Here is a 14,341-nt window from a genome sequence, read left to right on the forward strand (position 1 = left end):
CTGGATACCTTACTGGGCTGACAAGTAATCAGAACGTCAACCCTTTTAACCTGGAATACACTTATGACTGTATGTGTTGGGGAAAACCCTGACAGCAGTAGAAGACAAATGACATTTAGAAACACTTTCAAGACAGAGTAACGGAGCAAAATAATAATAATAACAAAAAAAAAACTTTCAAATTAAGACTTTAAGCAGCCAAGCTTTGCTCACTCCAAATGGTGAGAATCCATCCAGTGGCAGTGTACGGACGGCCATGCAAATGTCAAAACAAACTGAACTGTTGTAAAAAAAAAAAAAAAAAAAAAAAAGACATGAACTGCTCATGTTTAATAATAAATGTTTTGTTGCTTCATATATATTATTTTTTTGCATACATTTCGTACAGTCCCAGGAGGACTCGAACAGAAATGGCCCCTAGTAGGAAAATGTTCCTGCCACCCCTGGACGTAGCGTTCTAAAGGATGAACGGCAGTATGGGAGAGCGCAGGGTGGGATAGTCCTTGAACTCCTTCAAGTAGCCACGGTGTTTGCCTCGGGCCCACACGCTCATCTGCACGAAGGCGGCCAGCGTGAAGAGAGCCACAGGCAGGCACTGTGTCATCACGCTGAAGCCTAGCCAGGAGCCCACCTAAACACACAGAAATACGGTTGTAAAAGCTCTAACCTGAGCATGATGGGATTCCAGGTTTGCTGTCTTAATTTTTTTTTCAATGCAGTTTTTTTTCCAGACATTTTTCCCTATTCTTTAGTTCGTTTGAGGTAGATTTGTGTCTACATTATTCAATCCAAAAAAAGAGTTACTTCAATCAAAACATGTTTTCAATAAAAAAATGTCATGTCAATAAAAATAAAATGTTTGAATGCAAAAATAAATTTGAGATGCAAAAAAAAAAAAAAAAAAAAAAGTATTTGAAAACTACATTTCTTTGAATTATTTTTTTTAATTGAAGTTTTCTTTTTGATTGAAACAACTTTTTTGATTGAAGTAATGTTGTTTTGCGTCTGGGGCACATTTAGGCTAGGATATTTGTGTCTTTATTATTCAATCTAAAAATAAGCTGCTTCAAACAAAAAAAAAATATTTACGAAAGAAAAATCCCTTCAATTAAAAAAAAAAAAAAAGAAAGAAAAAAATACACCAATAGCGAAGTGCAACATTTTTGATTCAATAAAAAAATGTGTAAAAAAAAAATTCAAAAGAAAAATAACTTCAATCAAAAAAATAGACAATAGACCAATAGTGAAGTGCAACATTTGTCTCAAAATGATTCAATTAAAAAAATAAAATAAAATAAAAAAGTTCAAAACTTTTTACACTTCAATAAAAAAAATAAATAAATAAAAATTTCAAATAAAAATTATATTTTCCCCAAAAAATAAATCATTTAAGGGGAGGGCAATATTATTTTTGCAAATTAATTTTTTCTTTGAAAATATTTTTTTTGATTGAAGCAACTTTTGGGGGGATTGAATGATTTAGACGCAAATGTCCTCCTACCCATAATACAACCCAAACACAAAAAGGATTGCTTTAATCAAAGAAAACATTTTCAAAGAAAAATTAAGTGTTCACATGCGAATTTTTGAGTCTCAAATATTTTTTTTTGTATTCAAAATCTTTTCTTTTTCTATGAATGAAAACATTTTTTTTTTTGATTGAAGGGATTTTTCTTGATTTTATTTTTTAAATTTAGTTTGAAGAAAATTATTTTATGATTAAATAAAAAATACACACATGTCCTAGCCAAAATGTGCCCTAAACGCAAAACAACATTACTTTAATCAAAAAAGTTGATTAAAAAAACAAAACCAAAAAACTTCACTTCAATCAAAAAATAATAATTCAAAGAAAGTTTCCAAATGCTTTTTTTTTTTTGAATGAATTTTATTTTTGCATTCACTTGTTTTTTTTTTTTTTTTTGAAGTGACTTTTTTAAATTGAAAATATATATTTTGATTGAAGCTACTTTTTTAAATTGAATAATAGACACAAATCTACCGCCATAGGTCCTTTTAGTTCTAATTCCACTATCAACCGCTAGATGGGGGCGGCGACAATAAACACACTAAAATTTGATGCAAGAAGAAATAAAATATTTAAGCTATTTTCACGCATAAGTGTTGAAGAAGAATCATTATCTTTTCCAGTCTTGCATTTTAGGCATCTAAAAACTACTCTAAGCTTTATTTCATAGTTTACATCTCTGGGCATGATTATTGATGTATCTTGTTAGATAAATTTATTTTGTGGGTAAAATGGTAGGGTAGGCTAACATCATAGGCGGAGTTTGACTTTTGGGGCAGGGACATGTTGATGACCCCGAAGTGCAGTGTCAGCAAAAAAATTAACTTACAAGAATATTCTTAATAACAAGCTGACAATGAGCGTTTTTTGTTTCCCATCATTCTTGAGGGGAATTCTAAATCAGGCTGCTTCGGCAATACTTTTCGCCAAGATCGTCATCCATTGAATATGGTACGCCCGCTGATGTCGTGCCAATGTAGTTACCACAGTCAAAAATTGTATCCCCTGGGCGGAGCCATATGGAGGTAGATTTGTGTCTTTAATATTCAATTAAAAAAAGTTGCTTCAATAAAAAACAAATGTGTTTGAATGCAAAAATAAATTTGAAACTCAAAAAACTAAAGAAAAAAGGGCATGTGAAAGCTATTTTTCTTTCCACTCAGTCAGCTTTCAAAAAGAAAACCACTTGAACCAAAAAATGAAAAATTTCAATCAAACAAAAAGTTTTTGAATGCGAAAAAATATTTGAGATTGAAAATTTTGCATTTGAACACTTAATTTTTCATTGAATAAGTTTTCTTTGAAGCAATCCGTTTTATGTGAGGACATTTGTGTCTAAATCATTCAATCGCATAAAAAAGGTTCTTCAATCCCCAAAAAATTATTTTCAATCAAAGAAAAAAATCATTTGTTTAAATTTTTATTTATTTATTTTTTTTTTTTTTTTTGAAAATTATATGCAAAGCAAATGACCCTCTAAGGTGCTCTAAAAATCATTTTGACCCATTACAAAAATATATTTTTTTGTTCATTTCATTCATTTTTGTCGCAGTTTTATTCCTTTACAACTTTTATATACATACAGTGTATAGGAAAGCTAATTACATGCAATGACACTTTTCGGCCACCAGGGGGTTGGGGGGCCTGGCCCCTGGCCGCCCCTTAAAATCTGCTTGTGGCTAACATACAGATAAGATCAGTGTTGTTAATAACGGCGTTACTAATGGCATTATTTTCTTCTAATTAATTACTTTTCTCATCTTGGCAACGCCGTTACCGTTACTGAGGCGGGAAAGGCATGCTTTACTATGCGTTACGATGTTGGTTGACTGACTCGAGAAAAGTCTGAAAAAGATGGACTCACGGAGACGAAAGAGCAGAGCAGGATTGGGGAGGAGGGTGACGCCGTTGCAAGCGCGATGCTACTATGCTAGGTGGCTCCAATAATACCTGACTGTAGCCGATAGCCTACAAACTACGCCCACTTGATGCTTTGGTAGATATCTCATATATACAGAACTAGATGCAAATGACAGACAATGTTGCATTGGCAACATGTATAATAAAGAACCAGATGCGTTAGTAAACAGCCGCCATCTTAAAGCAGTAAACTCCTCAGGAAGGCTCTGTTGTAGAGAACTTTCCTAGCGAACCTAAGTAACTTTTAATCTAAAATGCTCCTAAATCAGCAAAATCTTGACTTAAATCTATCTTTAAATGATGAACTAGTTTTAAAACTTACACATGTCAAAAGTAGACAGAAGGGAACTAATGCAATAGTGGGAGCAATTTTAATGGTTGATTCACAACATTAAATGACTTTCACACATCGCAAAGGTTACTATCTAGTTATCGCAATATCACATTGTGTGATCTTTTTTTTTTTTTTTTTTTTTTTTTTTTTGAGAAAAAAAAAAAACATGAAAATTATCACCAGTTACTTTGCCAAGTAACTAATTACTCTTACGTTCAGGTAACTGAGTTACTAACCCAATTACTTTTTGGGAAAAGTAATTTGTAACTATGATTAATTACTTTTTTAAAGTAAGATTAACAACACTGGATAAGATACATATATGTTTCAAGTAAGCTACTATAATTTTTAATTTTTTGTTTTGTTAGCTGGAACACAATGTTAGCAAAGTAAGAACACATTTTTTCAATATGACTTTTTGTTCTTTGTGCAAGGTTAGAAAAAAAACAAGTTGGCTATTGTATATATTATTTTTGGCTTTGTACTTTAGAAATTTCAGAGTCGGTACTTTGTTAATTTTACTTTAGTACTTTTGCTACCTGACTCAAAGTAATGATTTTTCCATTCAAATCAATTTGAATTTATTATTGAATGGCATTGTAAGTTTCACTTTGGAACTGTAGGGGGAGTCCACGAGCAAAGACATTTTGGAAATTAAAAGACGCCCTACAAAAAGTAAACATAAGAAATCAAGTCCATTAAATTTATAGGGAAATAAGCAGGATTTAAATCTAAATTCCCCTGCTAAAATACCTTTTTATTTTTTTTATATATTTTTTAAGTGTCACTATTTGAGTCCCCTATTGTTTTTTGTCAGCTTTTACCTCATATGTGTAGTTTGGACAGGACACCAGCCAGAAAATCCACGTGAAAGGGTTCTTTGTTGGGTAAGGAATTTTCTTCACTTTTGATCCTGAGTAGACAAAAAACTTAAAATATTCTCAACTTTTAAACAAACATAAAATTGTGAGAATACCTGGTTGTTTGAGATTACGAAGCGCGACGTGGATGGAGAAATTCCCAAATTGGCAAAACTACATGAATACAAATCAAACATCCGAGCATTGTCACTTTGTTGTTTACAGCATTTATTTCCATGTTAAACTTACCAAGAAAGTGTAAAGCCCGACATTCACCTGCTGCTGCCCATATACTGAAAAAAAGATGGCAGTGATTGTGAACTATTAGTATGATATGCAAGTGAATATACGGAAAGGCGGGAATTACGTGGTGGCGTGTAGAGCGGGTGGTTGATGTAGTATGCCATCCAGGCTGCGGCACACCAATAGAAGCCACAATTCTGCAAAGATTACCATCACAAAAAGATTTTCCTGGACTTACATTTCTGACAACTGTGTAGTGGAATTCACCTTAAATATGTTCCGGAGAGGCATAGTCCCTTGCGAGATGCGGTGGACAAATAACGTCTCCAGAATCCTTTTGATGTAATGTAAAGAGTGACAGATGCTAGCGGAACTGCAAAAATTGACATTTTCATATTTAACGTGTAATATTGAAAATAATGTGGAATAAGTTATAAGAACTGACACTGACTGAACGACCCAGTTCTTGCTGGCAGTGAAGTCATATTTAGGAGCGTAGATGAAGGGGAGGCGAAAGTAGAACATTAAATAGATGACCAGAGGACCCACACACTCGGCTAGGAACACCTAAAGCAAGCAAAATGGATCTTTATTAGGAGTGTAATTGTACACAAAAATCTCGGTTCGGTACGTACCTCGGTTTTGAGGTCACGGTTCGGTTCATTTCGGTACAGTAAGAAAACAAAATGCAAAATGTAACTGTGCTACTTGTTTATTACACACTTTTGTGCTTTTAACAATAGGAACATTAGCCTATACAAAGGTAGAATTCTGCTCAAAAAGTAGCGGGTATTTAAAGATAATCCAACAACAATTTGCCTTTCAGACCCTGCGTATTGGTCAGCTTTCTTTCTGAAAGAAAGAAGAAAAAAGAAGTCCTGTGCTAAAGAGAAAAGCAATCCCAATGACAAAGATTTTAACCTGTATTTTACAAATGAAATGCCTTTGCCTGGGATACCAGACTCAATCGCTGGAACAGCGGTGAGTCCGACCGTCAAATTCCCAGGGCGGAGCAAGCCACAGCAAACAGACAGCGGAGTGGACCAATCAGCGACGGGCAGACGTGACGTTATTAAAGCGACAAGTAACTAGCGTGTATTCTCACAGTGTTTGAAAAATACAGGGAGAATAGTCTGGCGGTACCAGGCAAGAAATGCCTCGATGAAACATTTTTTTTTCCTTATGAACCGTTTTCAAAAGCTTTATTTGTGGATTTTCTCAAGTTAAAGCGCCACACAGAAATTAATAAATTTAATTGTGTAAGCAGGATGTGTGCATTATTCTTATTATTTAATTAGTTGTTTTTTTTTTAGCTCATTTCAATTTATTTTATTTAAATGGGCTATTATTTATTTTATTATGTGTTTATATTTTACAAATGTGATGTAGTATTCATTTATTTTAGTATTGTATATTTTCTGTTGTATAACTTTAGTTCCTATGTGATTATTAGTTCCCACTTGTTTTGTTGTGGTAGGAGGGTTTTGTATTGAACATGGGGCCGTGTTGGTTATTATTACAGCAGAGAAGACAACAGTAAATCAACAAAGACAAGTCAACTGTGCCCCGATCTACCACTCAAGAGATCTGATGATTCAAAAAGTAGGTTACGATTGCATGTTAGTTTGAAAATCGACCGGATCCACCGTATTTTTGCACGAGTGACTTCCTGCCCGATCCTAGCAACCGGTTGTAGTATTGACGCAGGAGGGCCGCGTCTCGCGTCAAATAATAAACTCTGCCGTTCTTTTCGTGTGCGTCGCGTTGAGCCGCTTCTGGGACGCATCTAACACACGGCCCCACTGCGACTGGTGTGCATTAGCTGATTGACTCTAACGCCCGCATTTCATTGCGTTCTCGTGACGGCCACGTTGTCGCGCCGTTGACGTTTCTGGGTTATACTGTCCTACCGTGTTGGTCCTCATTACTGGACTGTCTCAGGAAATTAGAATACACAATATTCTAATTTTCTGAGACAGTCCTGTATATTGTTCTATGTAAAGGACGTCAGCCAAGGTCGGCCCCCCACATTTTTACCACGCCAAATCTGGTCCCCTTTGCAAAAAGTTTGGACACCCCTGCTTTAAATGGTGGATTAATGTACAGGACTGTCTCAGAAAATTAGAATATTGTGTATTCTAATTTTCTGAGACAGTCCAGTATAGTAGAGAAGAGGGAGTAAATATAATCTACACAAAGAAACTGTAACCCAATCGACTCACAGCCTCGAAAAGTAAGGGTTACATTACGTCAGAAACTCGTACGGTACGCGTCCGTTCCGAACCGAGCACCACGTACCGAAACGGTTCAATACTATTACATGTACCGTTACACCCTTAATCTTTATAGTATGTAAGTTAAACTAAACACCTTTCAAAGAAAAAGGGCCTTCTAGCAGTCCTCATCTTGAAACTCCTGAACATTTTGAGCTTGATTTGGTTTCGTCTCCACAAAGTTTACCAGGTCTGAAGGTTTTGTCTTGAGGTGGTGAAGGGAATAGTATCCTCTCCAATATTTGTTGTTTGACTGTTTGTATTACTCTATCATACCCAGTATAAAATAAATAGCTGTATTGAGTTAATTTTGCCTACACTCATAAATTCGTCAAAACTGCCATCATGTCTGCCCTCATGTGCGTTTTTTTTCATGGAGGATTTGGAACAGAAAGCACTCACGACAGCTCCGGATGAATACAGACCCACACTATGGAAATGCTACGTAGACGACGTTCTGGAAAAAGTAAAAACAGGACATACACAACGATTCACGGACCACCTCAACACCATGGACACCAACGGCAGCATCAAATTCACCCATGAAGAAGAAATAGATCAATCCATAGCCTTTCTGGACATAAACATACATCACACAGACAAAGGCGACATCAAAATAAAACTACAGAGGAAACCTACACACACCGACCAATACCTCCTATGGACATCGGAACACCCTACTATCCACAAACTGTCAGAAGTCAGAACACTACATGAACATATGGCAATAATAACGGACCCAGAAGACAGAACACAGGAAGAAAAACATTAATTAAAAAACATTTACATAATTAAAAATGTGTCAGTATCCACAGTGGGCAATAGAAAAAGGTGCAGGACAGGTCAAAAACAAGAACAACACAACAAAAGGTTGGAAAGAAAAACCAAACAAAACAAGAACACAGAGATATGGTGACGTTGCCGTATGTGAGGGGAGTCACGGAACGTATCCAAAGGGTCATGAAAAAATACAACATAAACACACCGGTCAAGACACACACAACACTCCGCCAGATATTGGTCCACCCAAAGGACAAAATCCACCCAGAAAACAAATGCAACTCAATTTATGAAATTCCATGCAAATCATGCAATAAATCATACATCGGGGAGACAGGGAGGAGTTTTATTTCAAAGAAAAACAGAAAACAAGAAGAAATGTGAAAAGGAGACAACAATGAGACAAACAAGGGCAATAAAAGAACAATCACAACTAGAACATCACAAATCAGCCATCACCGATCACTGCAAAAGGGAAAACCACATCATGGACTGGGAAAAGGCCAGAGTCATCCGCACCGAAAAAAACAAACATCAGCGCTGGATCAGAGAGGCCATTGAGATCCGCAAGCGGGGCCCGAGGACCATCAACAGGGACGAGGGGGCGTACATGCTCTCTACGACCTGGAACAGCATCCTGGAAGAGTGAATTGGCAGCAGAGGGCGTGACTCGCCTGTCATTCTGACAGGTGAGTAACGCCTTCATCCATCAGCTGATAAAGACGCGTCACACCAAGAAAACGGGCAGATAAGGATGCCTGCTGATTACGGAAGCCCAACGTGCACGTCACGCAGTTGACTGAGCGCGATTGATGCTGACGAATCGAGACAAGCAGGTGATGACCGAGACATCTACAAGCCCACGTCTGGACTTTCAAATCCCGCCATCAGCTCTTCTGGTAACCAACAATGGAAAGTCCAGAACAATGAAAGGACATCCTCTCCTCCCACAAGGAACATCTGATAACGGAGGAACCCACGACTGAGAAGTGAACATACAGCACTTACGCGGTGCCGAGGATAGCAAAATCCTCAACTATTGAAGCCCTGACAACATCCACGCCAGAATTCTCCTTTCCAATCCACAACAGACAATAATCCTAAACAATGCCCAAACACACCCTTCTTTTGGACCACAGCCCGCCTCACCAGAGCTTTCAAAAGACTGAATTCTTTAGCTAGCGCTGTCTTTTCTCTGTAACATTTTTATGTACTTGTTGTTTGTCGACCCTGGAGCCAGCTTTCCTCCTCAGCTAGGTCTATTTGCTGTTTTGCCTTGCTGTATGATTGCTGTCGACTTGGAATAAATTGTCAACTTGTTTTTTGAAGCCTTTCAGCTTTTAAAATGGAGTTAGTAGAAGGGGTTAAAACTAAGGGGCCGTTTACATGGTGACTCTCCGAGAATACGAAAAATTTCAAATTTGCATTTGCATTTGCATCTCCATTTGAACAATGTCGCAATTCCGTAAGAAAACGATGTAGTATTCATGCCAGGCCCTAAGGGGCATTGCAGATTTACAGGGCGACAGAGAATGATACACTTTGACCCCACCGAGCTCCGTCAGCCCGGAAAAAAATATGCCCGCCCACTCAAAGCAATAGCATTTTTCTTTTGTTCAAAAAGGCAAAAAATTTGAAACATTCAACATATTTAATTTAAAAAATATTATTAAAACAGTAAATTAAAGCCGACATTCCACCATATTTGCTGTTTTTAATGTTTAGTAGCACCGCTGCGCATGCCCAATGTGACGTGTACGAGTGCTGACGTTAACGTCGCGGTCTTGCGCCGCGGGAGCCTTTCATATGCATGCCGAGGAAGCCCCTCTCAATCCCCGGCAATCGGATTCTTCCACTTTGGAGGCAGGATTCAGAATTTTTCGTCTTCGCCTTCCATCTTCGCCGACACCATATGTACGCGAGGCGAGTCCGCTACTCAGTCATTGCGTCTTTGTGTCGCAAAGTCGCCATGTAAACTGCCCCTAAGGCGAACGCATAGAGTTTGGCCTTTTGGCCGGGTTGTTGGGTTTTCCGCGACCCGGGTCGTTGTGATTTCCGCGACCCGGGTTGTTGGAATTGCACTAGCGTGGTTCTGGCGGTTCGGCTGGCGTGATTCTGGTCATCTGGCTAAAATGTCAAATTCCAACAGTGGTCTGGAATTGTTAAATTATTGATCATGGCTCTTTAAAAACTTGGTAAATTCTGGGTCTGCGCTTGATCTATCTGTAGTCTTTTAGTCAGCATTAGACAGTCTTTTAACCTCAAAGCATTGGTTTTCACTTATCTCAATAGATTAAAGCCTTGTTTTTGCCTTTGTTCTTTGCTTTATGTCATCTCAGCCCTTCATAATTTATGTCTAATCATGTCAATGTCTTTGACTTTTTGCCCCAAAGTCATTTGGTCATGTCGTCTCAAAGTCTCAGCCTTGATTGTCTAGGTTTGCGATCGTCCGAACCTGTCAAAGTTTTATTCTTGACTTAACCATGCTCATTGTCGTGACTCTTTCATAATTCCTTAAAATCATTGTTTTGATGTTTGTGCCTCTTCAAAATATAAATATGGTCTTGACTTGGTCTCAGATCCTGAAAGTCTTGATTTGCTTATGTCGACTCCTTGAAATATTGAGTGTGATTCCTCATTCCCCCAATGCAGAAGCATTGTTGAAGCACGGATGACACGACCTTAGCGCCTGCCAACATCTCTCAACTCTGTAGTTGCTGCACAAAATAAAATAGTGCTGATGTAGGTGTAAGGAGACAGCGGAAGCGTGGGGGCAATACAGTGGGCAACAACGTGGCACAGTGAGGGAGACGAGAGCCCTGGGGGGATAAACACCTTGGAAATAAATGGGGCCATGAGATTAGATGTCCCTGGATAGATAGGCGCTGCAGGAGCTGAGAGGAAAACAAATGACCGCAAATGGCCGTTTAGGTGTCATACAGTGTGCATGCTACAAACTCACAGTCCCCCACGTGAGTTGTGGTCCAAGGTCGCTGAAGTAGAAGCTCGCTGTAGTTCCCACAGGAAGTGTCTGGAGTATTTCGTCATCCCTGAGACATTTTGTCTCTGAAAAAAAACTGCAATTAAGATCTACCTCGAGTTCATATGACTTACCGGCTATTATCGTACGAGCTGGTACACCTACTTGGATCCAAACGTAGTGACTGTCTGGCTGGGTACCACTTCTTATCTGTTGCAATGAATAGCTCGTTAAACAATAGAATGCTGTATTGTCATTTTCTTTATTTTTAAAGATACTCACATGATTTGTGGAACAAAGCCTTAATATCCAGTATAGTTGCAGTTGGCTCCACCTGGATTCACAATACCAACGTTATTTCTGTATAAATAACATCATTAACGTGTATAGTGTAACATTTCCTTATACAGTGGTATGAAAAAGTACCTAACCTTTTGGAATTTCTCACATTTCTGCATAAAATCACCATCAAATGTGATCTGATCTTTGTCAAAATCGCATAGATGAAAAAACTGTCTGCTTTAACTAAAACCACCCAAGCTTGTATAGGTTTTCATATTTTAATGAGGATAGTATGCAATGAATGACAGAAGGGGGAAAAATAAGGAAGTGAACCATCACATTTAATATTTTGTGCGACCCCCCCCCCTCGCCCCACCCCCTTTTTGCAGCTATAACTTCAACCAGACGCTTCCTGTAGCTGCAGATCAGTCTTGCACATAGATCACGACTAATCTAGGCCCATTCTTCTCTACAAAACTGCTGTAGTTCAGTCAGATTCCTGGGATGTCTGGCATGAATCACTGTCTTTAGGTCATGCCACAGCATCTCAATGGGGTTCAAGTCTGGACATTGACTTGGCCACTCCAAAACATGTATTTTGTTCTTCTGAAACCATTCTGAAGTTGATTTAGTTCTGTTTTGGATCATTGTCTTAATGCGGTATCTATCATCTTTTTAGCTTCAACTGTCTGACAGACAGCCTCAGGTTTCCCTGCAAAACATCCCGATAAACCTTTGAATTTATTCTTCCATTAATGATTGCAAGTTGTCCAGGCCCTGAGGCAGCAAAACAGCCCCAAATCAGGATGCCCTCTTCACCATGCTTCACGGTGGGGATGAGGTGTGGATGTTGGTGAGCTGTTCCATTTTTCCTCAGCACATGACGTTGTGGGTTACTCCCAAACAATTCAGCTTTGGCTTCATCAGTCCACAGAATATTTTGCCAAAATGTCTGTGGAGGGTCCAAGTGTCTTGTTGCGAACATTAAACAAGGAACAATGTTTTTTTAGATAGCAGTGGCTTCCTCCGTGGAGTCCTCCCATGAACACCATTCTTGGCCATAGTTTTACATATAGTTGATGTGTGCGTAGACATACTGTATTGGCTGTGCCAGGGATTTCTGTAAGTCTTTAGCAGACACTCTAGGGTTCTTTTTTTACCTCTCTGAGTATTTTGCACTGAACTCTTGGAGTCATCTTTGGCGGCCAGCCACTCCTTGGAAGAGAAGCAATAGTGCCAAATTCTCTCCATTTCTAGACAACTTCTTTGACTGTAGGTTGATGAACATCCAGACTTTTAAAGATGGTTTTGTATCCTTTTCCAGCTTTATGCAAATCAACAATACTTGATCACAGGTCTTCAGGCAGCTCTTTTGACCAAGCCATGATGCACATCAGACAATGCTTCTCATCAAGACAATTCTTACCAGGTGTGTGTTTTATAGTGGACAGGGCAACTTTAAACTACTCATAACTGATTGGGCACACCCCTACTTCAAACTGTTTGGTAAAAATTGGTTTCAATTGCTCTTTAAGTCTCCTTAGGCAGAGGATTCACTTACTTATTTTCCCCCCTATGTCATTGTTTGCATGCTATCCTCATTAAAATATGAAAACCTATACATTTTTTTTTTGGGGGGGGGGGGGGGGGGTTAGTTGAAGCAGACACTGTTTTTACATCTGTGTGGTTTTGACAAAGATCAGATCACATTTTATGGTGATTTTATGCAGAAATGTGAGAAATTCCAAAAGGTTCAGATACTTTTTCATACCTCTGTACATTGAGGTTTGACATTATTAGGGGTAGTCTTAACTCCTCAAACATTTGGGCTTGACTTAAAACCAACACCACGAAGGCTTGATTTTACTTAGTCGGAATTCTTTATCTCAACTTTATTGGCTGCTATTTAGTGGTGTGACTGCAGCCGCGTAAAGCTCAAGATCATTTCAGTGCCTCATGAACTCAGAACTTTAAAAAAGAAAAAAAAATTTCAAAATGGTCACTTCTACCTAACATGAAGGATTATGTCATTTTCAATGGGGGGCAATGTGTTAATTGAGCAAAAGTCTGGATTTACTTGGTCAGTTTGTCGAATTCTTGATAGAAATGGATGTCTATTATAGCCTATCGTCCTCCGTTGTTCTTTCATTCACCTCATTGAATTCTTTCAACCTGCTATACTCATACTATGACATCATATTTAGCACACAGCACTTTTTTCAAAACGGCATACCAAGCACAAACATGAAAGCCTCCCTGCAAGGTGCTAAAGGGAACCTACAACATGCTCCACATTCTTCCACTGTTTTATTTCTGTTAGGTCAAGGACTTCAAACATCTGTGGTCACAAGCTAACTACTTGAAAATATTTAATAATCCTAAAATAATTTAACACAAGTGGACCCTGGCCAATGGTCTCACCTTATCAAGCAGAAGCAGTTTCTCCTTAGTCTTCACATCCACGATCTCCACCTCAAAGTAAACAATTCTCTTGGGCTTTTTTGGTGGTTTGGGCCTGGGCCTGGATGAAGACTTCTTCTCGGGCTCTGTCCCATTTGCATTCTTTGCTTCTAAAGCCAGGACGTCCATGATTTACAGGCGTCGACAAGTGGAACAACCTCCGGAGCTATTGGTCCGCGGGTCTGGCACTAGTAGTTCGGTAGTTGCCTTTCACCTTCGGATGTGAGGTTTGTGCACCAAAGCGGGGGCGAAAAAATGTCTGGTAGATGAACCGGTACGGAAGGACATGACACTGGAGCTCACCTGAGTAGCTTGGACCGAAGCGCCCGTTGTGCTAGGCAGAGGCGCTGAAGACGAAACCGGAGATCTGCAAGACATAATCCACAGAGCGCCATTTGCGAGGCTAAATATAAGCCGCCTGATTTGCTCTTCACACAGCAGCTCGGCCGTAACCTTGGGATGACGCATACAGTACACAGTCGAGCCAGTGACAAATACCAACGTGTGATCCTTGGACCCGGGTCAACTGTCTACTACTTTAGAAGACCCTGCTCCTGCCTCTTCTGATTCTGGCTTTAGCAGGCCTGCTTAAAGTATGATCTGGTGAAAGGAAGACATGCCAACACCCACACTCATTTCTTTCTCCCTCCTGTAACCCCTGGACCACCTGTTTACCTATTA

General features: G+C 38.9%; 1 protein-coding gene across 2 annotated transcripts in view; it reads right to left on the reverse strand.

Moving 5' to 3' along the window:
- The window catches only part of LOC130904558 (very-long-chain enoyl-CoA reductase-like), an 18,852-nt gene continuing 4,511 nt past the window's right edge, over positions 1-14,341 (reverse strand). The window contains exons 2-13 of one of the 2 annotated variants that reach the window (XM_057817401.1): positions 13,964-14,027; positions 13,622-13,874; positions 11,201-11,252; positions 11,084-11,128; positions 10,901-11,004; positions 5,331-5,452; positions 5,153-5,258; positions 5,010-5,082; positions 4,892-4,935; positions 4,759-4,816; positions 4,607-4,695; positions 1-631 (exon numbers count right to left, since the gene is read on the reverse strand). In XM_057817401.1, the coding sequence (XP_057673384.1) occupies positions 458-631; positions 4,607-4,695; positions 4,759-4,816; positions 4,892-4,935; positions 5,010-5,082; positions 5,153-5,258; positions 5,331-5,452; positions 10,901-11,004; positions 11,084-11,128; positions 11,201-11,252; positions 13,622-13,789 (1,035 nt within the window). In that variant the 5' untranslated portion in view covers positions 13,790-13,874; positions 13,964-14,027 and the 3' untranslated portion in view covers positions 1-457. Of the gene's footprint in view, positions 632-4,606; positions 4,696-4,758; positions 4,817-4,891; positions 4,936-5,009; positions 5,083-5,152; positions 5,259-5,330; positions 5,453-10,900; positions 11,005-11,083; positions 11,129-11,200; positions 11,253-13,621; positions 14,082-14,341 lie in introns of those variants that run through there. The other variant, XM_057817402.1, reaches the window with a different exon arrangement.

This window comes from Corythoichthys intestinalis, chromosome 16 (assembly GCF_030265065.1).
Source record: "Corythoichthys intestinalis isolate RoL2023-P3 chromosome 16, ASM3026506v1, whole genome shotgun sequence".
Classification (NCBI taxonomy): domain Eukaryota; kingdom Metazoa; phylum Chordata; class Actinopteri; order Syngnathiformes; family Syngnathidae; genus Corythoichthys; species Corythoichthys intestinalis.